A 25204-nucleotide genomic window follows, 5' to 3' on the forward strand; every position below is an offset into this window, starting at 1 on the left:
TGTATTTTTGACTGAGTCATGTATTCAAATTTCGAGTATTTTCCAAAATGGGTAAAATTCTGATTTTGAAACTAGTAATTTTGATATATAGATCAATTGACTTGATTTTATAAAGATCCCAAAGATATTAATTTTGTTGTTAAGATTTTCTCGTCAATCTCGTAATTCAAAATAAACTTATGTAGTGACATGTTATCTACAGACAGACTATTTAGTCAGATTTCGAGTATTTTTTGAAAAACGGGTAAAATTATAATTTTGAATTCGAAATAAATCGATATACGTTAATTATAACTTATCTAAATATGTAGTATATATATATTATTTATATAAGTGTATCTCTTTTTAACATATAAAAAAATTAATTATATGTATAATTTGTTTTTATTGAAAAAATATATTAAAAATATATGAGACATATTTTTCAAACTAAATTATTTAATAAATAAGGTAATAATCCGTTTATATACTGTACTTAACTTTATATCTCAAATTCAATTGTTCAAAATTAACTCTACAAATATATCAGTAATCATGTTTAAAGTTAAATAAATTATCGTTATTTACGACACTCATATATTATGTATATAATAAAAAACTTAAGTAGCAATGTGACGTAGCAGTAATGTGATGTGTTTGTGAATGTGAAGACTCGGGTTCAATTTCTAGAATACATACACCCGAACTCAGCACACTTTTAGCCGAATCACTTAAATTTTTGGTATTAAAATTTTTATTAAATTATTTTGTTATTCACACCACCTTTTTTTGTTGTGTGAAATTAGATATGGTTAGACATTGAATATTGATTTAAGTAAACATTTAAACTTATAGACAAATCTACCCGACTCGATAGAACTGAGCTAATACGATCCCTTGACATGAAAAATATAAGACGGGGGAGTTCTTAGAAAACAATGGACCAAAATGTTATTTTGAGTGCTAAATAGTCTAAAATTTCACTTTTGAAAATAATGGCACAAAATGTCATTTCATAACGGTACTTCGTCTTCCGTTTTGTATTTTTAATCCAAAACGGTACTTCATCTTCCGTTTTGGTACTTTAATTTTTTTAAAATTTGTTTATAATGTGCAAAATGATGGTTGAATTAGCGTTTTGGCTCAAAACGGTAAATCATATAGCGTTGTGTATTAAAACGAAACTTTATCTACCGTTTTGCGCATAAAAAAATTTAAAATGCCAAAACGTTGCACGAACTTCCGTTTTAGATGTTTTGCATAAACGATACACGATATACCGTTTTGAAGTGACATTTACTGTCATTTTTAACCCGTTGTTAGATTAGATATTGTCTATTTTACATTTGGGAGAAGTAGAAACCCTATCGCAGAAAATGACATCGAAAGGTTAGTTGTATGTATATATGTATGTAATTTGAATTCAATTGAATTGCGGATGTATCTAGGTTTATTTATTTTACCCCGTTATTATATTCAGGTGTGCAAGTTCGGGTCAGAAGTAGCATAAGGTTTAAACCACCTCCTCGTGTTGAAAGAGACGGTAATTTTTATCAATTTCCGTTTGTATCTTTGTATAATAACCCTAATTAGGGTTTGCAGTTATGTATGAATTTGCCCGCTGATATTTTGGTTGCAGAGAACGAGTTTTGTCGTCGATGGGGAAAATTGTGTCACGGGGTGGGTACTTGTTTTTTAGTTCAATATATATTTGGAAAAACACTTAATTTGACATTTGAACTTGTCCCCGTTGCGTTTTGAAATATTGTTTTGAAATTGTGGATTTGTTTGAGTTAATTAGGGTTTACAAACGGGCCGTAGTTTATGTGTTTTTTTTTTAATTTTGACAATACTTAGTTGAATGACGAGGGACAAGTTCATATGTTAAATTATGTGTTTTGCCTAAATCAATGTATATGCAACTTTTATACGTTCATATGGCTTTACTCTATTCATTTTTACTATTTTTTTCTTTTTATGTCTGCAGTGTTGCTCTTGTCAAGCAGATCCCATGCGTCCCAAACATTTGGACGAAAACACCGTAGTTCACCGTTATAATCCTGGAAACTACAAATTATATGGGTGGGTGTGTTTTGTCAACTGTGTTCTTTCTAGTTAGGATTTATAGATACTAATTGGGTTTGCACTCTTAATTACAGGCTACCAGTTCCAAAGCTTAATCAAGTTCTTGGTTTGGTTGGCCCATCTGTCATTGGCAAGTCGGTGGTCTTTGATATTTTTTCCAGGAAAGTAACACCCAACCTTGGATGTCCTGAAGTAATTCCTCTTTCCCTTTCTGTATAACTGTGACCAACTTCCGGTCATAAATATTGTCTTTCTAATTGTTAGCTTTTCATTGTTCTTTTCAGAATCCTCCTACTTGGGAAGAAATTTTCGAGTACTTCAAGGACACTAACGACAACATGTATAACTACTTCACACGCATAGTGCAGGACCAAGTGAAGGTTTTTTTTTTCCTTTCTTATGCTAAGTTTTGTTTCATCACAATTACCTTTTTAGAACTCTATAGTTCTATAGTTGTTACTTGTTATTATTCTTGTAGCAGTGTTTATGACCTGATTGACATTTTCTCACTTGTATTCAGCTACTAAATATGTTAAAAGTTCTTACAGCAATGTTGCACCTGTATATAGTGTTTTCAAAAGCATTTAGTTTGTCTTGACATTTTCAATCTTCTCAGTATAGGGTGTTTATTTTCTGCTCCTGAATGGTGAAAAAAGTAGCAAAGAGTGTGAGCTATTTGTATGTCACAAAACACCATCAACCTTACCGAGGATCAGTGCCAACTTTCATAAATAAGGAATCTTGTATAAGCTCTCTGCAGTAGTAGGCTCTTCTCTTATTGGCCAACCTTTTGAATAAATATTGTAATTTTTTATTTTTATTTTTGGGAACCATGTACTGAGCAGCTGAGCTTGTCAGAAGTGGCTAAACAAAGTGGGGGCTAGTTCTAGTAGTTCTGTACAGTGTACTGTTTCCTACTTCCATGTTCTCCTTCTGGTCGTGGCAACATTTGCATTTCTTCTTTTAATGTAATATGTATTTTTAGCTTGTTTTATTGTAAGTGGTTGTGTACTCATATTTTATTTTACTTACAAGGTATGTGTTACGCAAGATACTGAATTTTTTGCTCGAAGAGGTCTTCAAGGAATTGTTGGGGAATTGCTGGACAGAAAAGATGAGACAGGCATGAAAGCAGAAATTTGTTCTGAGCTTGGGTTAAATCAGATTTTAGAACGTAATCTGGTACACTTGTCTTCTGGGGAGTTTCAGAGGTTTTCTATTGGTTTAATCGCCGTACAGAAAGCTGGAGTGTACATCTTTGAACAGCCCTCTAATTTTCTTGATGTTAAACAGAGGCATAAGGCTGCTCAAGTTATTCGATCTCTTAGCAGGCCAGACAGGTCTTTATATTTATTATGCCATTTTGATGTACATTGCATGTGTTTGGCAGTGCGTTTTACATTAAAAATGCACTAAATCTTTTTGAAAGCACTAGATCAGGTAGTTTTATTTTGGAAAACTGCTTACATCTCTGTGGAACGCATGGCCAAACACCCTCATTGTTTTCTGTTTGATCTATTAGTTATTTTACTCTCTTGTTAAAATATGAATTTCAGCTACGTGATGGTTGCCGATAATGACTTGAGTGTTCTGGGTTATGTGTCGGACTATATCTGCTGCCTATATGGACTACGTGGTGCCTACGGAGTTGTAAGTCTTCCATTATCTGTCAGAGAAGGTATCAACGTGTTTTTAAATGGTTTTGTGCAGATCCGAAATTCTGAGGAGTCACCTGCTTCTGAGGTATTCTTCTATGAGACACTACTAAAATATGCAGTTACAGCCGAGCTTGATATGACTGTTCTCTGTTTCCCCAGGTCAAAAAGGCTTCGAAGGTACATGCTGAGGAACTGATACCATTAGCACGATATAAATATCCTAGCAAGAGTATAACGCGGGGTAATTTCAAGCTTAAGGTGAACGAGGGCGAATTTACCGCTAATCAAATCATTGTACTACTGGGTGAGAATGGGACTGGAAAATCAACTTTTATCAGAATGCTGGTATGTGGTATCTTTTGTCATGTTATACATTGTCTAACACAAATAGCTTAGTTAATTTCTGTGTTGTACATGGTTGGAGTTGTTTACTATGTGAAAATCGTTACAGGCTAGTTTCTCGATGCCTGACACAGTCGGAGACTCCGCCATCCAGATGCCCAAATTTTGTGTATCTTACAAGGCCCAGGAAATTAAACCACAGTTTCCTTTTACGGTCCGCGATTTGCTAAATCAGAAAATTTTTGATGCCTGTCAAGATCCCGAGTTTATGTTGTACGTGTTGGAACCTCTCGAAATCATTGATTTGATGAATAGAAGAGTTATTGACCTCGTTCGAGGACAGGTGCAAAGACTGGCACTATGCCTGTGCCTAGGGAAGGTAACGATTTCCTATCGGTTGAATTTAGTCGTATTAATTGCACTTGATTTGAATTATGCAGCAGTTTCTTACTCTAGTACTTATCAGGCTTTCAGGTGATATAGCTCATAAGTTTCCTATATATATTTAAATAGCTGCTTAGGTAAGAAACACAATTTAATCCGTTCCTTTTTCTATGGAGTACAGATTTGTTTCCCTTGAAACCGAAAAGATTAAGACTTTCCTGACCTCACAGCTGGCTTTGACTTGTTAGGGAAGCATAAGAATATATTATTCTAAAAAACAATTGAAAGGAAGTACACAACTGTTTTATTGTTATTATGCTTTAGATTGGGTGCTAAATGTTACATGTACCTGTACATACAGACGACACTGAAAATAGTATAGTGAAGCTCCTAGCTCAAATGAGGTGTGTGTTTGCCACTCTGCCTTGTAACTTGTTGCCTTGCTCATGAAATGCATGAATGGAACACAGATACACGTGTATAGACACCCCCCCCCAAATTATGTGTATATATATTTCACTCAGAAACCACGTCTATAATGATGCCTGACTATGGCTATTTTGACTGAAGCGCTCGACTTGGAATTTGGGGCAAGTTGAACAACTAGATACTGGGTAATGGGGAATGATAATTGAAGGGAATTTTCGTACTTATTAGAAAGTAGTTCAGTATTAGTGATAGGGGTCAGTGTTCTATTTTTTATCAGTTGACTAATTTACTTGGTCGGTAGTATATATGAGGATATAATAGTTGGTCATTAGTTGAGTAGACTTACCGCAATTGATTTAGTTCTACTTTGTATTCATATGCTGTTTTGGACTCCTTGTACTGGCACACTTCATATCATATACAAACAGATTAATATACACGTTGTCCTGATTCCTTCTGCTTGGAATAATTTTAGGGTAGTAATTGAATTGCTTCTCATTTACCCTAGATTCTGAATTTTTAGCCCATTTTTAATCTCAATCACTAAGGATTGTCAACAGGCTTACAAGCCTTGCCCCAAAATTGACATGAACAAAATTGTATGTTGCTGCCTTGTTGGAGTGCTAGGAAGCAGGGGTGCGCCACCCCCCTGGCGAACTGCGCACTAAATGCTTCGGGGGTGCGGGTGGGTGCGTGCGGGGTGCACCACGTGGGGTGTCCCCGTATTAGCAGATGGGATTCGCAGGGGTGCGGGACGGGGGGTGCGGGAAGTGTATATTTTGTAATTTTTTTTGACTTCCAATTAAACAAAAAACGACTCGGTCTCATTTACATGTTTCAATAAGGAGCCCTAATTAGAACTGTGAGAGGAGAGAGGAGAGGCGACCAGCTGTTACCTCATCGTCGCTGTTCACCGTCACAACTCTTGTTCCTAATTAATATCTTGTTCCATCTTTATTTCCTTGTTTTGTAGATGTGATTATGTGAATCTCAAACTAGTTTTTACTTTTATGACTTTGGTCTTTGTATGTATAGGCTGTATGTATATATTATAAACTATAGCCCCTTGTCTTGCGTTGACTATTTCTGTGGGTCTGTGAGCTATAAAACCACCGACTGTATCTCTTACTTCCTTTTTTATATTAATTTTTTTCAAATCAGTTTTTGTTAATTTGTTTATTAATTATTATATAATAAATACATAATTGACTGTGTATTTCTTTAGTTATTTGTCTTTTAATTATTAAGGATGTTAAATTATATATTGTTATTTAGGATGTTGAACTTGTTTATTTGACTACTTTGTATAATTAAAATGCAACTTTTGGATCATAGATTTCTCTATAATATTATATATAATATATATTAAATATTTTATTTTTTGCCGTATCCCCCTGCACCGGAATCTCCATATTTTTATTTTTTCCGAATTCCAGTTTCCCCGCACCCTTGCTTCCTAGTTGGAGTGAGTTTGGAGAAAAAATACCGCTGAATCTAGAGAAAGAAAGAAACGTTTCCTTTTTCTCGATCTGACCCTCTTTCTAGTTTTCAGATTTCTATTAACTTGTATCTTGTTATATATATCTACACTAATAATCGAGTAAATACCACTAATGTCAGAAGCATGAGGCAGTAAAAGGTTAACTTCTTTACCTTTTTTTTCAGCGTGCAGCCAAGGTCATGTATCATCTGTTATTTTTTAATCTAATTATAGTATATTATTTTTTCGAATGTACACAATATATAATTTTTAACTATTTTAATGTGTTTGCTAAATGGTGTTTGATAAAATTAACAGCTCTTACATTAATAGTAAGTGAGAATGATAAGAAAATCCATTTAAGTAATAGCATGAAATAACAATAATTTCTATATTGAAGTTTACTTGGAACCTAGTGCTTATTTGGATTACACTTTACAGTAGAGGAAATAGCAAATTCTGTTTGGTAGTAGTTTAGTCATTGAGTTACCACTGGGATTGCACAACTAACTTGGTAACTTCCCATGTTGTATGAGTATTTAAACTTCCAGGGAATTTTAATGTACCTCATTGGCTTTAACCAGACAAGTTTATAAGATGTCACTTCCTAGGGAATTTCAATGTTTTTCATTGGTGCTAACCAAACAAGTTCATTATATGAACCAGTGAACCACATCCTGTAATGAACTTTTGCATGCAAAGAAATATGTATGTGATTTATGTATGCTTATGTTTCTGCTGTTAATTGTGATAAACTAAGCAGATGCGTCTACTTTTGCTGCATATTCATAGAAACAATTGCAGTTTTGAAAATGTTTTTAGGACAATGAATAATGTTTCGCATCCCTGAAGTAGATGCGATGTTTTAAATATAGGGATGAATCATTGTTTACATGTATGCCTTGAGAGTTTTTGCTTACATTAGTTTGTTAACCCTTGCAGCCTGCAGATTTATATTTGATTGATGAAGCAAGTGCGTATCTGTCTGCTGAACAAAATGTTATTGCATCTAAAGTCATAAAAGGGTTTATACGCCGTACCAAAAAAACTGCGGTAGTGGTGGATCATGACTTCATGGTGGCAACATATCTTGCTGACAGGGTCATAGTTTTTGAGGGGAGTCCATCAATTCATTGTACTGCAAATTCTCCTCGTGGATTGTTGGCTGGAATGAATCTTTTCTTATCCGTAAGTGGTTCATATTTTTGCTATTGTCAGGACACTTATCATTACTTACAGTATAGCTAACTACACTTGTTTGGTTTATCATGCGTGCTATTTCACTTGGTTGAATTTCTTTTGTAGCACTTGGACATCTCATGTAGGAAAGACTCGACCACTTCTCAGCCAGTATTTAACAAGTCGAACTCTGCTTGTGACATGGAGCAGAAATCTGCTGGACATTATTACCTGGAAGATTAATATGGGTACCGGCAGCAGTTTATATTAAATCTAGGCAGCAGTATATTAATATTAATTAAATTAGGCAGCAGTATGTTTTGGAGTTATTATGTTGAAAATGTATTTAAAGGATGTGTTTATGGGGTTAACACATTAAAACTATGCGTTTTTGAACCTAGAACGTAGGAATAGAATTCGTTTTCTTAAAATTTTGCAGGCCCAACTTCAAGACCTGATTGATAAATGTAATTAAAACTTGTGTTTATTAGTGATAGTAAGGCATCTCCTTCGACTTGTGATATTTTGGATCATTTATTCTTAAATTGTGAGATTAAGAGTCATTAATCTAGTCTTACTAAATAAATAGATATAACGTATTTTGATTAAATTTTTTATTATAAATATTTTTGTAGATGGAGCAACCTATTCACTTTCACGTTTTTTGTGGATGCTTTTGTTCTCGTGTTTGTATATAACGTGAATATCTGACGGTACAATTTTCGCCGTTTCTGTCGGGTGCCTTTCTTTATCTAAAGCCATGTTTAAGAGTGGCCTAAATTTGGACCGATTTCGGTCCAAATTTGGTCCAAATTTACCCAACAATAATTTATTACCGTGTACCAGTTTAGGTTAGGCCAACACTATTTACCGGCTTAAATCTTTTTAATATTAAAATATTAAGTTTTTTATGTTTTATATATTTATTAATTTGTTGATCGAATATTATTATATATAAGTATTAAGTAGTTTTAATTATATTTTTTAATTTCACTTATTTATATTATAGTTTTCTAACAAAAATATATTAAACACCATGAATTGTTTTAATTCAAATTAATAATAAATAAAATATAAAATAAAGATTACACTTACAAAAATTAATTACAAATACAACTTATACAAAGTATAATATGAACTTAAACATCGATTTAATCAAACAAATTATTTCTTAATCCTCCAAATAATCATAATATTGATTATAATTATGATAATTGTGTGATCTATGACCTTCATCTTCCGAGTCAAATAAAATGAATTAGTATCAACTCATGAAAATAATAATATATTATTAATTAAAATATTAATATATTAATATATGAATTTGGACCAAATTTTAGACTGAATTATTGGAATAAAAAATTATCTCGGTCCAAATTTTAGTCAAGATTTGGACCAAAAACTTTGACCAAATTACATGATCGATTCACGATTAATTAATTTAAATATGAATTTCTTGTTGGAGGTTGTACTAAATATATCATTAACAGTAGCAAAGCCTATCTCGTGATATAAAAATTTATCGTTTTTAAGTGGTATATCAAAATGCCCATCCTTTTATTCAAAAAGTCAAAATGCTTAAAACCCGTCTTTAATTTTCACCGCATTTAAAATGCGTATTTCTAATATGTATAATGGAAATGCGAAATCCTAATTTATATTTAATAGTATACAAATTATCATTTAAGATTATTATATTTAATTAAAAGGTAAATTTTAGTTGAATTTAATAGTATACGATTTGTTACTAGTTTGTTAATCGACCAAATCCAACTAACTATATTCATATTTATGTTAGTTTAATAGAGTTAGGTTTCATGAAATCCCGTATTTCATTGGATTTCTTGGAGTCCATATATGTTCTGCATGTAAAATATAGGTTAAATTGTTGCAAAACGTATTATTTTTCGAATGATATTATACAAATATCACAATTTTATTGAAAATCTTGCAAATTGCATAATTTTACAAGTAGAACGTTGCAAAACATATTATTCTACAAAATATACTTATTTTGCAAAATATAAATGTTCATGTTGCAGAATATACATACTGCACTTGCAAATATATGAGATTTGCATGATTTTATTGAAATAATGATATTTGTGAAACATGTTTTGCAAAATAACACGCTTTAGAAGATATTTTATTTGCAGAACATAAATGTACTCTGAGAACTCCAATTAAAAGGCGGACTTCATAGAATTTTACTCTAGTTTAATATGTTTAAACCCGAATTAATGATAAAATTTTATGTATTAATGACAAAATATTTATATTAGCTTGAGACCCGTTATATCTACAAAATCTAGCTAATTATACTTATTATTTTGTTTAATTTTATTTTAACCCGGGATGATTATTATTTTATTTTAGACCGAATGAATAATATTTATTATTTTGTTTTAGATTGATGACATTATATCGACTTTACGAAATTTCTTTCAAATTTTTATTTTGTTATAGTCTGGTCCAATAATATAATATTTTTTAACGGGATCAATAATATTTATTATTTTATTTTAGCCCGAATCTTCAAATTCAACTAACTAAATGTAATTTTTTTGTTTTTTTTATTAAAATTGAATCAATAATATAGTTTTGTTTAGCCCAGTCAAATGAATTTTATATATTATTTTGTTGAGAATGTTTTATTTTAAATATTATTATAATTACTGTGACCAGATATATTATCAACCAAATTTTCATTATTTCGTTTTTAATATAATAATATATTATGGTATAGAAAATTATTTCGTTTTAAAATTTGTATAAATAAAACGGTGGAGGTTTCGGTTATAATTGATACTTGTAAAACTAATGAAAAATCTATTTCATTATTTTCCTAACTAGAGGCAGTCAACCCCCTAATAAAAAGATCTATAAATGTAGCATTAAATTACGGGCGCATATATTTAGACATGGAGCAGTAAGTAGTTGCTCACATTTATTGTTCATGAAATTTCAAAAATATAAATTAATTTTTCTGATTATATAATATTCTGAAAATATTTTTATAAAAAATTATTTGTACCTAAAGGAAATCATATGCTACTTTTTATTACATTATCTATGAAAAGTAACGAAAAATAATTGAGTTTGAATTTGAGCCTTTGTTGCAATCGTATTTTTGTAAAAAAAAAAATGAAAACATTATACTCTGTACAAATGAAAAATATGTAGGAAAAAGCAAAAATAAGTTTTATTAGTTAGTCACGTCCTAGTAACAGATTCCACGTAGGATAGTTTAAACAGATATGTATGTATGTATGTATGTATATGTATGTATGTATAGTATATCTCTATCTTTATACTCTGTCTTTGGTTTCTCAGTTGGGTCCATTTTATCATGTAAGTTACTTTCTATCATTGAAGCTCTAATTCTAATCTCTTGAATATTTTGTTTTTAAATTCTCAATCTGATTTGTTTGTATGTTACTGTATTGATTTGTATGTAATTTGTTGAATTTGACATTGAAATAGATCTGTGTTGATTAGTCAAATGGTTGAATGGATTTGTGATCATTTTTGAATTTGAGAATTGAGTGATTGTTGCTCTGTTTTAACACAATTATGGTTTTCACTGATTTGAATTGGTTGTATATGATGATAATTGATGATATCTTTGTTGATTTGAATTGGTTGATGATAATTATGATAACAAGTTTTTAAGACACATTGCAGATAGTAAAAGCTCATGGTTTAATTTCAGGTGTGTTGCCATCGGTATTTGTAGGGGCTTGGGTCGCTAACTTGAGGGTGATATGCGGAAGGACATTCTTGATAATCGATTAACAGGCGAGGTTCCAAGCAGAACTGGAGACTCTTGCGAAAATCAGTAGATCGCGATGAGAACTCTATTTCAGGACTTATTCTAAGCATATATTGCAGATGCTTAACTTGAGCAATTATCTGATTTTACACGAAACCTGCACTACTGGTGACTTATCTTATAAGTTTATAATCTGGATTGGTTTTCTAGTGCATCCAAGAACGAATTCTCTGCAGCAGTTGGCTTGAAATGGATGCTTAAGCAAGTGAGTATATATGCATGCTTGCTGTATCAATTGATTCATGTGAGTTGTGACTGTGATTTTCTGGTACTTATTTACTACCTGTGCAAAAAATGATCTTGTCGACCAATTTTAGGAAGCTTAAGGTATTCTTCTTTGTTTTTTTGGAGAGAAAGGTATTCTTCTTAATAATGATAAACACTACCGTATTTATACAGATTCTAGCTTCTGCTCATAAATTTCATCAATCAAACCCAGTGTTTAAGTTGAGCCACTTAAAAATTCCTGTTTAGCCTAAATACATCTAACATTTTACTAATAACAGAGAATCTCTGGAGTTCTGGATGGCCTGTCAATATATGAAGTGGTAGAAACCAAATCTGATCTGCAAAGAAAGCAATCAAAGCATCAGATATATTTCCAAATATTGAGTTATAAGAGGAATCCTTGCAGATGATGACCGAAACACGTAAGTACATTTAGATAAAAAAGAAGCTTGATCAGCACGATAATTATAAAACTACTGTATTAGATAAGTCAGTGAAGAACAACGGTGTGCAGATGGCGAGGCAACACTTTAGCTTTTGGCTTTTTTCTTTTTAGTATTTGAAATTCTTTCAACAATCTACAGGGAGCAATGACAAACCATAAAGAGGTTGTAGAGTACTTCAACAGAAGAGGGGTCTCTGTAATATTTCTCTTCCGAAGGAATCTTCTTCGCAGAATGATCTCAATGCATGCCAACGCATATGACAAAAATGTCAAATCATTACACGGAACTCACAAGTCTCACGTCCATTCATCAAAAGAGGTTGTCACTCAAATCTAATCTCAGTCCTCTACACAACTCACCTTCTCATTGTAAGTAAAGACACAATGTTTTGGTTACTTGCAGGCTCAGATACTAGCACAATATAAGCCTAAAATTAGCACTACAGACCTTGTGACCAACCTAATGGAGGTACAAGGAACAGCTAGACGTGGTTTAGAATTGTTCGAGAGTACCAGGCATATTGTTCTATATTATGAAGATATTGTTAGCAACCGCACTGTAAGTAGTCAAACACTGAACACAGAGTTTTTCATTTTTACAACTTAATTCTCACCACCGTGAAAATGGCTTGTGTGTGCAGAAACTTGTAGATGTTCTAGAGTTTCTAAAAGTACCATACAGAGTTCTCACGAGCCGTCAGGTTAAGATACACAGTGGCCCTTTATCTCAACATATATCAAACTGGGAAGATGTCAAGAATGCACTCAACGGGACATCTTGAGAGCTATCTAAAAGAAGACTATACACTGTAGTCTCGGCATGTACATAGCTGTCTAGCTCCTACTGAAATTTTTGTTACAGTAAAAAATTTATGATTAATATAATACAGGTATAAGATTAATATGGTGAATCACCGCCATTCTTTATGTTCTTATTTGCAAGTTTGAATTCTGATATATAATTTGTCTGAATTGTCCTTTGTCAATCCCCTATTCGTTTTTGGTAGTAGCTTTGTTCAATTTACTTTTCTTGGATGTCTGTAGTTTATAAGTTACTTCGTATCCGAATTGAATCTTCTATTAGATCTGTTTCTGTTTATCTGAAAGTTGCCAAATAATTGGGTAGATTAGTTTTGTTCTTTATGTAATTGTTTGGAAGTTCGAATTCTGATATTTTTATTTGTTATCTTTTGTCAATTCCCTATTCGTTTTTGGTGGTAGCTTTGTTCAATTTACTTTTCTTGGTTGTCTGTATTTTTTGAGTTCCCTTCATATCTGAACTGGATCTTCTCTATTAGATATGTTTCTGTCTATCTGAAAAATGCATCATGCTTGGGTGTATTAGTTTTTGGCGAATACGCATCTTGTAGCAATGTTAGATTACAACACTTAGCATACTAAAGTGAAAATTGAACTTTGTATATTAACTTTTAATTAAGTTGGTAAGAATTCCAAGGTGGGATGTAGGATATACTAGCCGAACAAACACTGCTTTCATTTCTGATATCTTCAAAAGTTTTAATGATTTTTCCAAATAATTTCTTTTATGTTCTGCATCCACAGGTAATAGGGACGCAAAACTACTTGAAGGCAACTCTATTACAGATGTGGTGAGAAACCAACCTTATAACATTATTTTCTTAATGTAGTTTGACTAGGAAGTGAGTGAACGCTTCTCTGTTAAGCCCTTTTCTGTTTTTTTTTTAAAATCTTGATTTATAACTTTGTGTTATAACTTGTTAAAAAACTACTTAGTTTTCTGGAAATGTTCCTGTGCGGCGGAAGTATGAGCGCAAAGGAAAAAACCCTGACACCTGTGTGCTGGAGAGATGGATTCGACAGGTGAGCAATTTATATCTGCAAGCTTCGTTATGAGGTCTGAGTAAATACTTCTACTAGAAGTGTGGTATGTGTTCATTTTTTTTTTCAATTCCTTCATAACATGTATCTGTCAGTATTGATATGTGACATGTAAAAGATGCCACACTTACAATTGTTTCATACGGGAATGGTGGTAGTGACAACTTACACATGTTAATATGCGGTGACACTTCATAATCTCAAAGATTCTGGTATACATGGATTATAAGTATCACATATACAAGATTCTGGTTGTTGAGTCGATATGATATGGAGGGCTTAAGTTCAACTCTCGGTCCTTTTTAAAAAAAAATCTTCAGGAGTACACTTAAATATTAAGTACTATGTAAGTTTGTATCACATTTACAAAAACCTTCAGAACGACCTGACATTAACTTCTTTGTCTTCGTAAGGCAAGAATGCAAATCCTCCCTCTCTCTCTCCCATCAACTCTTTTCTTTTTCCAGTACCAAGCTAACTAGTTCTAGGCCCGAAACTTTTACTTGGTTCGATCTTTGAAAAAGTAATACTTGGATAGTCGCGGAGTAGTCAGTGACCGGAGAACTAATAGGTTGTTTAGGTTTTCTATTTGAATATGAGTTCAAGTACTAATGGACAAACAAAATTCAAAACCAAAGCTAGCAATACATGTATTTGAAGGTCTTGCAATTTGAGGTAATTGTACTATTTTTCATAACCTTTACTTTGTATAGAAATTTAGTATTTAAATTTTATTAAAATAAAAAATTATTTAAAAGAATATAACGTTTTAAGTACATTAAAGTACTTGTACATAGTATAAATAGTATAAGGGTCATATAAAATCAAACAAAGTAAATATATTTTTTAGCCCTCGATTTATGTGTTATTTATTCATTTTTATGCAAATGTTGTTTAACTAATGTAATTATGTTAGAATAAATAAATAAATATATGTATATATGTATGTATGTATGTATGTATGTATATTTGATACTATTTATTATATACTCAATTGTTTTAATTATTGTTAGAAGATATGTAAATATTAATATATTTTAAGATATATATACATATAAATATGTATATGTATTTATTTTGTTAAACTTGTGACATTGATTGAGTACAAAACATAGTGGATACGGGTCCTGTACGCCCACATTCCAAAGACCTAAATTTCAATTTTCAAAGCCCTACATTTCATTGTTTCCTTTTTCCACTGCTGTCCATGGATTTTGATGATATTGGAGACTCCCTAATTGCTCTTTTCCACCAAGATGTGCACACTGCAGACTTTAAGGATTTTGGAGAATCCTTACTCTCTCTTTTCTACCTAAACAAGTATATCAATGACATCTGCATGATTTGTCTATCTTCGTTGGAAACTGGGCGCTCCATCCTCATTCCCAATTGCGGACATTGGCTTCACACCTCTTGTTTTGTGGAGTATTGGCAAGAAAGATGTCCCACTTGTCGTGCTGTGATGTTTGATTTTAAGGAGGAGACTGTCGATTGGGCACCTCCCACTGATGATGATGATATGGGTTATGAGGAGGTTATGGAGGCAGCTCGACGGGTTCCACGTAAGTAAGCGAGTCATTTTTTAAGCATGACATGTGCTTCTCCTTTTGTGCAATCTATAGGCATAATGCAAACTCATTTTTGCCTTGACTTTTAGTTGCCTCTCCTTTTTCAGTCTTGACATCAACATTGCTACCCAATTTCTGTCTTGTCATTGCTTTCCCGACCATACTCATCTTTTCATTTACAACTGCTACTTTAATTCTCCTTTTTTAATGGTAGTTTTTGTTATAGAATCAGTAATTACAGAACCTGTGGGATGTGTCAGGTTGCATTTGTTATTTTTGGACAATTTGTGGATGGATAATAAATTGTGTGCGAATTGCGGCACATGTAAGTTATTGCTGATTTTCACACCATTTAGCAGCAGTACGTCTCTAATGCGAGTTATCATTACACTGTCCCCAATAGGTACTATAATTGTGAAGGTTGAACTGGTATCTTGACATTGACCATGGTTTTCAAAGATAAAGTTATGTGATCCGACGCACCCGAATCAATTATCCACTCAATTATGTCCGTTTCTTTATTGAAAAGTTATAGCCTATTTCCTCTTTCGTTTCTGATTCTTTCACTCGAGAGTACTCTGCTTTTGGTATTAACTTTAACTGATCAAGCCGTTGGGAAATCATTTTTATGGCTTGTTTGCCAACTCCTCCTTGAACGTTATTTGCCAATATGGGGTTGCCATTCTTGTTGCTTGACCACCTTCCAGAGACTTGTTTTTGTCCGTGTTTGTACTTATAATGCAATTTTAGGTACCCTACGGTCTCCCAATACCTTTCATTTGTATAGCCTTTTCTCCCACAAGCGCTGCATACCATCTCTTCCCTTTGTTTCTTTTACTATGCATGGCTAACACATCAGAATCACTTTTGTGATAACACTTCTTTCTGCGACTTCTCTTGTTGAAGATAGCACATACCACTTCAACCAGTGTTGTTCAAGGCGCAACAAGCCGTACTATTAGCGGATAATCTTACCGAGGCGCATCGCCTTCAATGATGCATGCGCCTAGACCCTTGAATCGAGAGGCGCAGCGAGGCAGAGGCGCAAAAAACAGTCAAAATAGTCAAAAACATCCCTAAAACCTAACTTGTTTTTAAGCCCAGTAAGTGTTTAGAAATCCATGTTATCTATAATAACAAACATGAAGACATATCCTTACATATACATGTATGTTCTACTTCTTTTCTTGTTCTTTTGGTGTTTCCACTTACTTTTTAATAAATATGTATAAATTTACACAGTATTGGTGTATAAATTTGTTTTTCATTTCGATGAGGCACGAGGCGAGGCGCCTCATCGCCTAGGCTCCAAGGGACCCTAGCATCGCCTCGATGCGCATCTCGCCTCTAATAACATTGACTTCGACCGATGGCAATGGTCCCATCATCAGTAAATAATTGTGTTGTGTTCTATAAATATCATCCAACCCATTCAAAAACTGGAATAGCTTTGATTATTATTATTATTATTATTGTTATTATTATTATTACTGCTATTGTTATTATTATTATTATTCTAACAATTTTTATGGCTATACTGTACGCTATGAATTTTGACAGGGCATCTAGTTGTCATTGGGAGTGACACTGATTCTGACACTGACGTGGTTGATCCCTTTGATGACTTTGCGTATGACTTTGCGCAGGATGCTTGAGGTAAACTTTTATTGATTTGGATGCATTTTTTGTTCAGTCAAGTTTCATGTTATAACGCTTTAATTCGTACATTTAGGTTTTTGAGGTGAACTCGTAATAAGATCTGGATTTGTTTCTACTCGGTTATTCATCTTTTCGAATTAATTTCAGCTTCATATTCATTTTGCTTGATATTCTGCCGAATTGGTAAGAAATACTTTTGTGTTTTTATAGTTTAATTTAAGATTTTATAATAGAATGTGAATTTAATACTTGCTAGATCGCGTTTGCGCTTTTTTAAAGCTTCTACAGCAAAAGTATCTAGTTATCAAGATATTGCAAAAGTATCTTGTTTTTTACTTGTAAAAGGTGCTTACTACAAAAAAAAGGGTCATCCTAGTTCTAAAAATTCCCCGGTAATTCTTTTTACCTTATGAATTTTCTAACCATGTTAACCAATCTTTTACGGAATTAAATTGAGGTTCCATTTATTATAATTTAGTAATGTGTTTGGCTTGTACTTATATTATGTGTGTACTTGTATATGGCTGTGGTTTTAAGTAAATTTAAGGTTCTATAGTAGAATTATACATTAAGTTTATATTTAATTGTATAATCGAATATCATTTTCAGTGGTAGAATAAAAAATATGTTAGTACTTATGTGTTTTATATATTAATTTTATATTAGATGGACAAGACATGTATGCTGCATCCAAATTAATATACTATCTGCAAATAGAAATATCTCCAGATTTACAAGATTTAGACAATCTCCGGATTCTGCAAACTAAAAAATAATACAGTGCATAAACTTTCCACAAACTTATCACCAAAATCTGTCCAGAATTTCACTAAATTCTGTGTAAATTTGCTGCATCAGTCTTGTGTTACTTAAGCTATACCAGTAGTATTCTTGTAACAAGTTTACACACCTTGAAAATTGGATATCTTTGGCACTTTCAAGTTGGAGGAGCATTGAACGGGGAGCTTGTGCTTTTGGTTTTGTGTCTCAGAAATTTCTGTTGAAACAGCTTGAGAATCCTCTGGTTTTCTTTTCTTTGACGAATTTTCATGTTGAAATGCTATATATGACTAAATAATTTTATGCTGCCACGGAATATACCTGACTATATTTCTATTATGTTACAGTCTATGACTAAACCTTTTTATAATGGATAAGTTTACTTAAGTAAGATTAACATGGGTAGTGCAGAGCATTAAAAAAGAGCTAGTATAGAGCTGCAAATTGCGCTGAGCTGCAAATTGCGCTGACACTGTGTAAATTATGCTTTATGTCAATATATATCATATCTATTGTAATTTGTGTTTTAATTTGCAAGTTATGGTACGAGGAATCTGTCTAAAGCTTTGATGGTATATGCACGTGCAGGTGAGGACTTTGATTAGAGAATCATGGAATACTTTATTAGGTTTATATAATATTAAGTAATATAAAAAAGACACCAGGAAGGACAACAAAGCTTTTGGGATGCTGCGAAGAGAAGCTGAAAGGGGCAAGAGAGCTCTGAGTAGCCAATATCAGATTTGTAGAGATTTAATCACTCTTTGATTGTACAAATATATCTCTTATACTGAATAGGTATCTGGATTGTAAGCCCTGGTCTCTGTTTTTTGCACTCTCACGTTTCTAGACAATATATAACACCTCGACTCGACATTCTGGTTTTTTCTTTCCTGCATTAGTCTTCTCATATATATTATATTAAGTTTCCTATATTATATATGCAAGCAGGCCAGGAGGGTTTTGTTATCAAAAAACGGGCTCTAGTTCTACTCGCTCTGATTGTTCTGGACTCAACAAACACAACAAATTAAAGTCTATCACAAAAATTCGTATATATATATCAAATTTGAAAAGTTTCACTTGAAAATACCTAGTAAGGTTTATACAATTGTTCTTTGTTTATACATGATGATTATCATCCATACAGGTTTGCTAAGCTAAACGAAGCCATCTGACGAACTTTTCAACTGATATTATTTTACTTTTGTGCAGAACTTCGACTAATATTCCCTCATTATACCACTTGACCTCCTCCAAAGGAGGCAAAAACTTACCCAATGCACCAACCCTTTGTTGGAATCAAGACTACGAGTTTTCAAAAAAAATCATAAAGACGTATCGAAGATGTTTATGCAACTTCAACTTGAGGCCGGTCCTTTTGTGTGGACGAAGATAGCTATACTATGATGAAATGAACTAAACTTGCTTTTCACTCCTTATAATGAACTCAAGATTGCTTCAAAGAAGGGATACATTATATACTATAACTACAGACTGTGACCCTGCAAGACTTGCAGATCAATCTACCGTATAATCACATCCTTTTATTAGTAAAAACAGATTTTTCTGCTGCTTTTCTACACCACAATCAAATATTATAGCGGATGCTGCAGAGAACAGTACAAAAATTTTACAGTCACCAAGAACAGATTAAGAAAGAACGTGCCCAAATTGTAAACATAACTTCAATGCATAATTAACTTGCGAGTAGTTTTAATTAGTCAAATCGTTTAGATTCAAGTAGAACTATATGAATTACATTTGCTCTGAATTACTCCAACAAAAGTGCCACGACTTAAGTACCAGAAATTAAAGCAGCGTCATCCCTGCCTCAAGAAGAGACTCGAGATCCATCTCGAGAGACTTGACTTCAGTTGTCGGACCAGAAGGGCCACATGTGACAACCATTCCAGAGTTTAAAGTACTATTCTCAACTCGTTCCTCTGGCGCAGTTCCAATATTTCGGATCTTATACAGATCCTGAAGTGGAAGACCACGGTGTGTGTCCACAGGTCTTTTAGGCTCGTCGATATGGTCAAGAGCTTCATAAAGAGTAGGACCCTTGTACCAAGACAGTCTTGCAGACCGCTGAATCATGTAGTCTCCCTCAAGTGCAGAAATAGGAATAAAAGGAATTCTGCTAGCTTCATACCCAACCTTCTTCAAGTAGGAAGAGACTGCCTTCTTAATTTCAAGATACCTAGCCTTGGAGTAATTTGGGGTGGTGGCATCCATCTACAGGAGTAAGCATACCATATTAATCAAAACCCGAAATAAGATAATAGATTATATTAACAACAGAATTTGCTTTCACCTTGTTACAACAACATATCATTTCCTTGACACCAAGGGTATGAGCAAGCAAAACATATCCACGAGTCTGACCTTCCTCGGAAAAACCAAATTCAAAAACACCACTAATGGAGTCAATTACGAGGATAGCACAATCCACCTGAAATGTACCAGTACCAATAATCATATTTTTGATTAAGTGGCGATGTCCAGGGGCATCGAAGACAGTGCAGTAGTACTTCAATGTTTCAAACTTCCATAAGGAGATATCAATGGTAAAACCACGTTCATGCTCAGCCTTAATCTTGTCAAGCACCCACGCATACTTGGATGACTTCTTGTTCCCCTCGGTAGCCTCATTCTTCAATCTTTGAAGATAGTGATTGCTAATACGACCAAGCCGGTGGACCAAGTGACCAGTTGTGGTTGATTTCCCAGAGTTGACATGGCCAATGACTATAATATTGATGTGAACCTTTTCCTCCGTAGCAAAAAGTGGATTGTTAGACTTAACTCTTGTTTCCAGACTAGATGAGCCGAAAGTTACAATCATTCCAGGCTTTCGAACACGAGTCTTAACTCCTCCTGCTGGCACAGTTCTCACAGATCTTGTCTTGTATACTTCCTGAAGTGGATGACGATTGAGTTCGTCTGAGGGACATTTCAGCTCAATTAACAACTCAAGGGCTTGATAAAGAGTTGCCCCCCGGTACCAAGACAGTCTTGTGGAACTCTCAATAATATTGTCACCCTCAAGTCCATAAATGGGGACAAAAGGAATTTTATGAGGGTCATACCCAACCTCCATCAAGCACGAAGAGACTTCCTTCTTAATCTCATAATATCTTGCCTCGGAATATAAAGGGGAGGTGGCATCCATCTATAGAAGACAAAACATTACATCATGTTAATCAAAACCCAAAATACAGTTAAACCTCTTTAAAGTAATATGGTTGAGACCAAGAAAAAAAAATTAATTTAACGCGAGGTTATTACTTTATTTATTATTACTTCGTCGAGGTTAAACTGTACTAAGATCAATAATATAAAAAACAGAGTTAGGGTTCACCTTGTTACAACAACAAATCATTTGCTTCACACCAAGGGTATAAGCAAGCAAAGCATGTTCACGAGTCTGACCTCCCTTAGAAATACCGGCTTCAAAACCACCAGTAGTTGAGTCAATTACGAGGACAACAAAATCAGCCTGAGATGTAGCAATAATCATATTTTTAATAAAGTCACGATGTCCAGGGGCATCAATAATTGTGCAGTAATACTTGGAGGTTTCAAACTGCCACATGGCAATATCAATGGTAACACCACGTTCGAACTCGGCATTGAGTTTTTTAAGCACCCAGGCATACTTAAATGTCTTCTTCTTCGCCTCAGGAGCCTCATGCTCCAATCCTTTAATATAATCTTCATCAGTAGCACCAAGCTTGTCGATCAAATGACGAATGATGGTTGATTTTCCGGAGTTAACTTGGCCAATAACTACAATTTTAATATGAACCTTTTTCTCCTTCAAAGTAAAAGGTTGATTGTCAGACTTGGATGTAGCTGTCGTCATATCAACAGAAAACCTGGAAACAATCAACGAAAAAATATAAAAAATAACATTTTTATTAACAAGAACAGGATTACCAATTATCTGGAGAGCAGGTTCAAATATCGGTTTTAATACCCAGAAGGCATGAAGTTGATAAATGAAGTTGGTTTTAGACTACGTGTAAATGTGTGCTTTCTGCAAATGCTATAATAACCCCATCAGGAATGCGTAACTTGGAATACCCAAACTCCAATTGTGTGTCCAGTGAATATAATAATTACATCATACGCAATCTCTACTTGCATCTCATTTTTTTCAAAATACATAAACTTCACTTTACCTGATCTGCGTGGCGTGTTTGCTAGTTACTCAAACTCTAAATGCGTATAATCTGAGACCCTAACACCGGATGTGTATTATATCCGGTATTTTTATACTTGACCCACAATCAACTATAGTATTAAATGACAGAAGATCATATTCCGTACATGACAGTTTCTGAGTTTCATATTAATCAAAAGCCAATGTTAAACATAGACTTGCCACATATCATATAAAAACTAATGACACAACATAATCACATAATACACACAATCAGAGAGCCAAAAATCCACCAGACTACAATGTTATTATGTTAGGGATCCTAAATCAACTTATTTCAAAAAAAAACATTATATAATGAATACAGCTCAATATAAAGTTAATGACAACAATAAATTATAGTAATTTTCTGATTACAAGTTATAATTATGTGCGTATGGGCGGGGGAGAGGGAGGGAGGGGGAGAGAAAGAGGGAGGGAAAGAGAGGGAGGGAGCTGGAGAGAGAGAGAGGAAGGGATGGGGAGAGAGAGGGGAGAGATAGAGAGAGAGAGAGGGGAGGGAGGGGGAGAAAGAGAGGGGGCGAGAGAGAGAGAGAGAGAGAGAGGATGATTTACCCAGAAGAGAAACTAGTCAAGGAGATGACAGAAGGCTATGGTCGCCAATGGAAAGAGATGCCGGTGGGAAATTAGGGCTCAAGCACAATTGTTGTTTCAAAGGAAAGGGGGGGATCGTATTACTAGAACTAGAAGTGACGATTCGTTTGTCATTTCATCTCGTGAATAATTTGTCAATATTAATTTTTTTTGTGTACAAAAATTTAATAATCTTATTTATTTTTTATTTTTTATGGATATTGTTAGATAAATATTTATATTTATGTATACTTACAAATAATTAAATATAATAGATTATACTTATGACATTTTTTTTGACATGAAATTAATCCATTAATCAAAATTGAACAAATACATAGTAAAATAGAATAAGATACGATCGTTTTCACGCAAAGTTTCCCTTAACAAGATAAATATCGGTTTTTTAACCCAACTGATGTTGTAAGTTTGTTTTAGAAAATTGATCCAGCGAGCCAAATAATTCATTCACTCTCAAAAGTTTCTCCTCATTTTTTACCTTAGCAACATTTCAACTCCTCATTTCCACCTTTTCAAAAATAAAATCAAAATTAAAATAACATTAAAAATTAAACTCATTCTAACATATAACATAAAGAGAAAACTCTGAGGTTACCCTCAAGTAATGTACATGATGTTGTATTATCATTTTTATAATAATTGAAATTTGCCCCTCTATTTACAAAAATAACACATACTTGTATTATATCTGTCTTAAACTCAACGTTGTTGCATGAGAATGACCTCAGGGTCTGCAAGCTCTTACATAAAACATATACCTCGGCCCCATACTACTCCAGCCGCTCACATAAAATAAAAAAAAAACTCATCTATCTCTCCTCGACTCAAGAAATGTGTCCATCACTCTCTCATCTCACTCATTTCTCTCGCCTAGCTGCTCTCTCTCTCTATCTTTGCTTTCTGCTCTCTCTCTCGTTAAAGTTTGTGTTAGGTCCCGAAATATCATAGAAGGGAGTTGAATACGATTCTCACTAAATTAAAAAATTCTTTTGAATCTTTGCGGATATAAAATTTAGTGTTCAGTTATTGATTCTGTGTTCTTGAGTTGAATAGTATTTGGAACGGTAAAACGAGGAACACAAGATATTCGGGGAAATATATATTCATATATAAATCCGCGAGGGGTGTTGCTACACTCTGGTAAATAAATTAACTGGTTACAATCTAAGAACAATAAAGTTCCTAGCTACTACAAAAATCAACAAATTAAATCTTATACAGTAATCTAGCTTCTGTTTGTCTAAGGATTTAATTACTGGGTAACGTTTATAATGCCCTTATGAATATACAAGAGTTAAACTGGGCATTATAACGTTAAACCGGGCATTCCGGGCTTTCGAACACAAGTCTTAACTCCTCCTGCTGGCACAGTTCTCACAGATCTTGTCTTGTATACTTCCTGTAGTGGATGATGATTGAGTTCGTCTGAGGGACATTTAAGCTCAATTAACAACTTGAGGGCTTGATGAAGAGTTGGCCCCCGGTACCAAGACAGTCTTGTGGAACTCTCAATAATATTGTCACCCTCAAATCCATACATGGGGATAAAAGGAATTTCATTAAGGTCATACCCAACCTCCATCAAACACGAAGAGACTTCCTTTTTAATCTCATTATACCTTGCCTCAGAATATAAAAGGGTGGTGGCATCCATCTATAGAAAACAACATTACATTATGTTACAGTAATATGGTACTTGAGACGAAGAAAAAATATTATTTTAACGTATACTTTATTGATTATTACTTCATTGAGGTTAAACTGTATGAAGATCAATAATATAAAAACGGAGTTAGGATTCACCTTGTTACAACAACAAATCATTTGCTTGACACCAAAGGTATATGCAAGCAAAGCATATTCACGAGTCTGACCTCCCTTAGAAATACCAGCTTCAAAACCACCAATAGTGGAGTCAATTACGAGGACAACAAAATCAGCCTCAGATGTAGCAATAATCATATTCTTAACAAAGTCGTGATGTCAAGGAGCATCAATAATCGTGTAGTAATACATCGAGGTTTCAAACTGCCACATGGCAATATCAATGGTAACTCTCAGAATATATGCATATTGAAGAAGAAAAAGATAACTGTGATTTTTATTGATATCAAATGTGTATTACAAGCTTAAGCTGAGCACTCTATATATAGACTAATATGACTTCTATATATAAATCTTATATCTCTAAACTTGCAACTAACTAACAACTGTCAAAAATACTCTCCACTACTCTTATTTGCCAGCTCACTCTCTTGACTTTCCAGGTTAGTTGCTGTCTGACTTGAGTTAGAACTATATACTGTAACATCCCCCTCAAGTTGGGAGGAGAGAATAAATTCGAAACCCCCAACTTGGACAGAAGATAAGCTAATTGCCGAGATGACAATGGGTTAGTAAGAAAATCAGTTGGTTGCTCCGCGGAACTTATATGAAATGTTTCAATAAAACCTTGTTGCAGCTTTTGACGAACG

General features: G+C 33.6%; 4 protein-coding genes across 8 annotated transcripts; 2 read left to right on the forward strand and 2 right to left on the reverse strand.

Annotated features, from left to right (window-relative positions):
• The first annotated feature begins 1281 nt into the window (after window positions 1–1281).
• Window positions 1282–8059, forward strand: LOC141683446 (ABC transporter E family member 2-like). The gene is made up of 12 exons (XM_074488177.1): window positions 1282–1368; window positions 1460–1522; window positions 1619–1659; window positions 1967–2061; window positions 2139–2256; window positions 2349–2444; window positions 3100–3404; window positions 3621–3807; window positions 3882–4067; window positions 4174–4443; window positions 7300–7545; window positions 7663–8059. Exons 1-12 carry the CDS (start codon window positions 1356–1358, stop codon window positions 7777–7779), a joined length of 1737 nt encoding a protein of 578 aa, XP_074344278.1. The 5' UTR covers window positions 1282–1355; the 3' UTR covers window positions 7780–8059.
• A 2844-nt stretch (window positions 8060–10903) lies between these two features.
• LOC141683451 (uncharacterized) lies at window positions 10904–18806 on the forward strand. 5 transcript variants are annotated; one of them, XR_012560300.1, is made up of 9 exons: window positions 10904–11573; window positions 11875–12018; window positions 12181–12360; window positions 12445–12600; window positions 12683–12863; window positions 13605–13651; window positions 13797–13883; window positions 17030–17125; window positions 18497–18806. XR_012560300.1 is itself a non-coding variant. In XM_074488184.1 (3 exons), the coding sequence occupies exons 1-2, from the start codon at window positions 15109–15111 to the stop codon at window positions 17122–17124; spliced, it is 450 nt and encodes a 149-aa protein (XP_074344285.1). In that variant the 5' UTR covers window positions 13890–15108; the 3' UTR covers window position 17125; window positions 18574–18806. The 5 variants fall into 5 exon arrangements, 2 of the variants coding, with proteins under 2 accessions (XP_074344285.1, XP_074344284.1); XR_012560302.1 differs by lacking the exons at window positions 10904–11573; window positions 11875–12018; window positions 12181–12360; window positions 12445–12600; window positions 12683–12863 and having other exon boundaries at window positions 12942–13651; XR_012560301.1 differs by lacking the exons at window positions 10904–11573; window positions 11875–12018; window positions 12181–12360; ... (2 more) ...; window positions 13605–13651; window positions 13797–13883 and adding exons at window positions 13890–15463; window positions 17202–17311.
• A 774-nt stretch (window positions 18807–19580) lies between these two features.
• LOC141683445 (uncharacterized) lies at window positions 19581–22830 on the reverse strand. Its single transcript, XM_074488176.1, has 4 exons — window positions 22692–22830; window positions 21273–21789; window positions 20226–21083; window positions 19581–20146 (listed from the first exon to the last, which is right to left on the reverse strand). Exons 2-4 carry the CDS (start codon window positions 21774–21776, stop codon window positions 19721–19723), a joined length of 1788 nt encoding a protein of 595 aa, XP_074344277.1. The 5' UTR covers window positions 21777–21789; window positions 22692–22830; the 3' UTR covers window positions 19581–19720.
• Window positions 22831–24036: 1206 nt separating this feature from the next.
• Window positions 24037–24692, reverse strand: LOC141686560 (elongation factor 1-alpha-like). Its single transcript, XM_074491585.1, has 2 exons — window positions 24534–24692; window positions 24037–24384 (listed from the first exon to the last, which is right to left on the reverse strand). Exons 1-2 carry the CDS (start codon window positions 24690–24692, stop codon window positions 24037–24039), a joined length of 507 nt encoding a protein of 168 aa, XP_074347686.1.
• Window positions 24693–25204: the final 512 nt, after the last annotated feature.

This window comes from Apium graveolens, chromosome 9, assembly GCF_009905375.1.
Source record: "Apium graveolens cultivar Ventura chromosome 9, ASM990537v1, whole genome shotgun sequence".
In the NCBI taxonomy this organism is placed as follows: domain Eukaryota; kingdom Viridiplantae; phylum Streptophyta; class Magnoliopsida; order Apiales; family Apiaceae; genus Apium; species Apium graveolens.

Excerpts from the sequence above, each read along its gene's own strand:
- LOC141683446 (XM_074488177.1), top strand. Across the intron at positions 1,523-1,618 it reads TCCTCGTGTTGAAAGAGACG|AGAACGAGTTTTGTCGTCGA; the intron begins GTAATTTTTATC and ends TTTTGGTTGCAG. Across the intron at positions 3,808-3,881 it reads AGGAGTCACCTGCTTCTGAG|GTCAAAAAGGCTTCGAAGGT; the intron begins GTATTCTTCTAT and ends CTGTTTCCCCAG.
- LOC141683451 (XM_074488184.1), top strand. The coding sequence starts at position 15,109 with ATGGATTTTGATGATATTGGAGACTCCCTAATTGCTCTTTTCCACCAA. Across the intron at positions 15,464-17,029 it reads GGCAGCTCGACGGGTTCCAC|GGCATCTAGTTGTCATTGGG; the intron begins GTAAGTAAGCGA and ends GAATTTTGACAG.
- LOC141683445 (XM_074488176.1), bottom strand. The coding sequence starts at position 21,776 with ATGACGACAGCTACATCCAAGTCTGACAATCAACCTTTTACTTTGAAG. Across the intron at positions 21,084-21,272 it reads TGATTTGTTGTTGTAACAAG|ATGGATGCCACCTCCCCTTT; the intron begins GTGAACCCTAAC and ends TGTCTTCTATAG. Across the intron at positions 20,147-20,225 it reads TGATATGTTGTTGTAACAAG|ATGGATGCCACCACCCCAAA; the intron begins GTGAAAGCAAAT and ends TTACTCCTGTAG.
- LOC141686560 (XM_074491585.1), bottom strand. The coding sequence starts at position 24,692 with ATGATTATTGCTACATCTGAGGCTGATTTTGTTGTCCTCGTAATTGAC. Across the intron at positions 24,385-24,533 it reads TGATTTGTTGTTGTAACAAG|ATGGATGCCACCACCCTTTT; the intron begins GTGAATCCTAAC and ends TGTTTTCTATAG.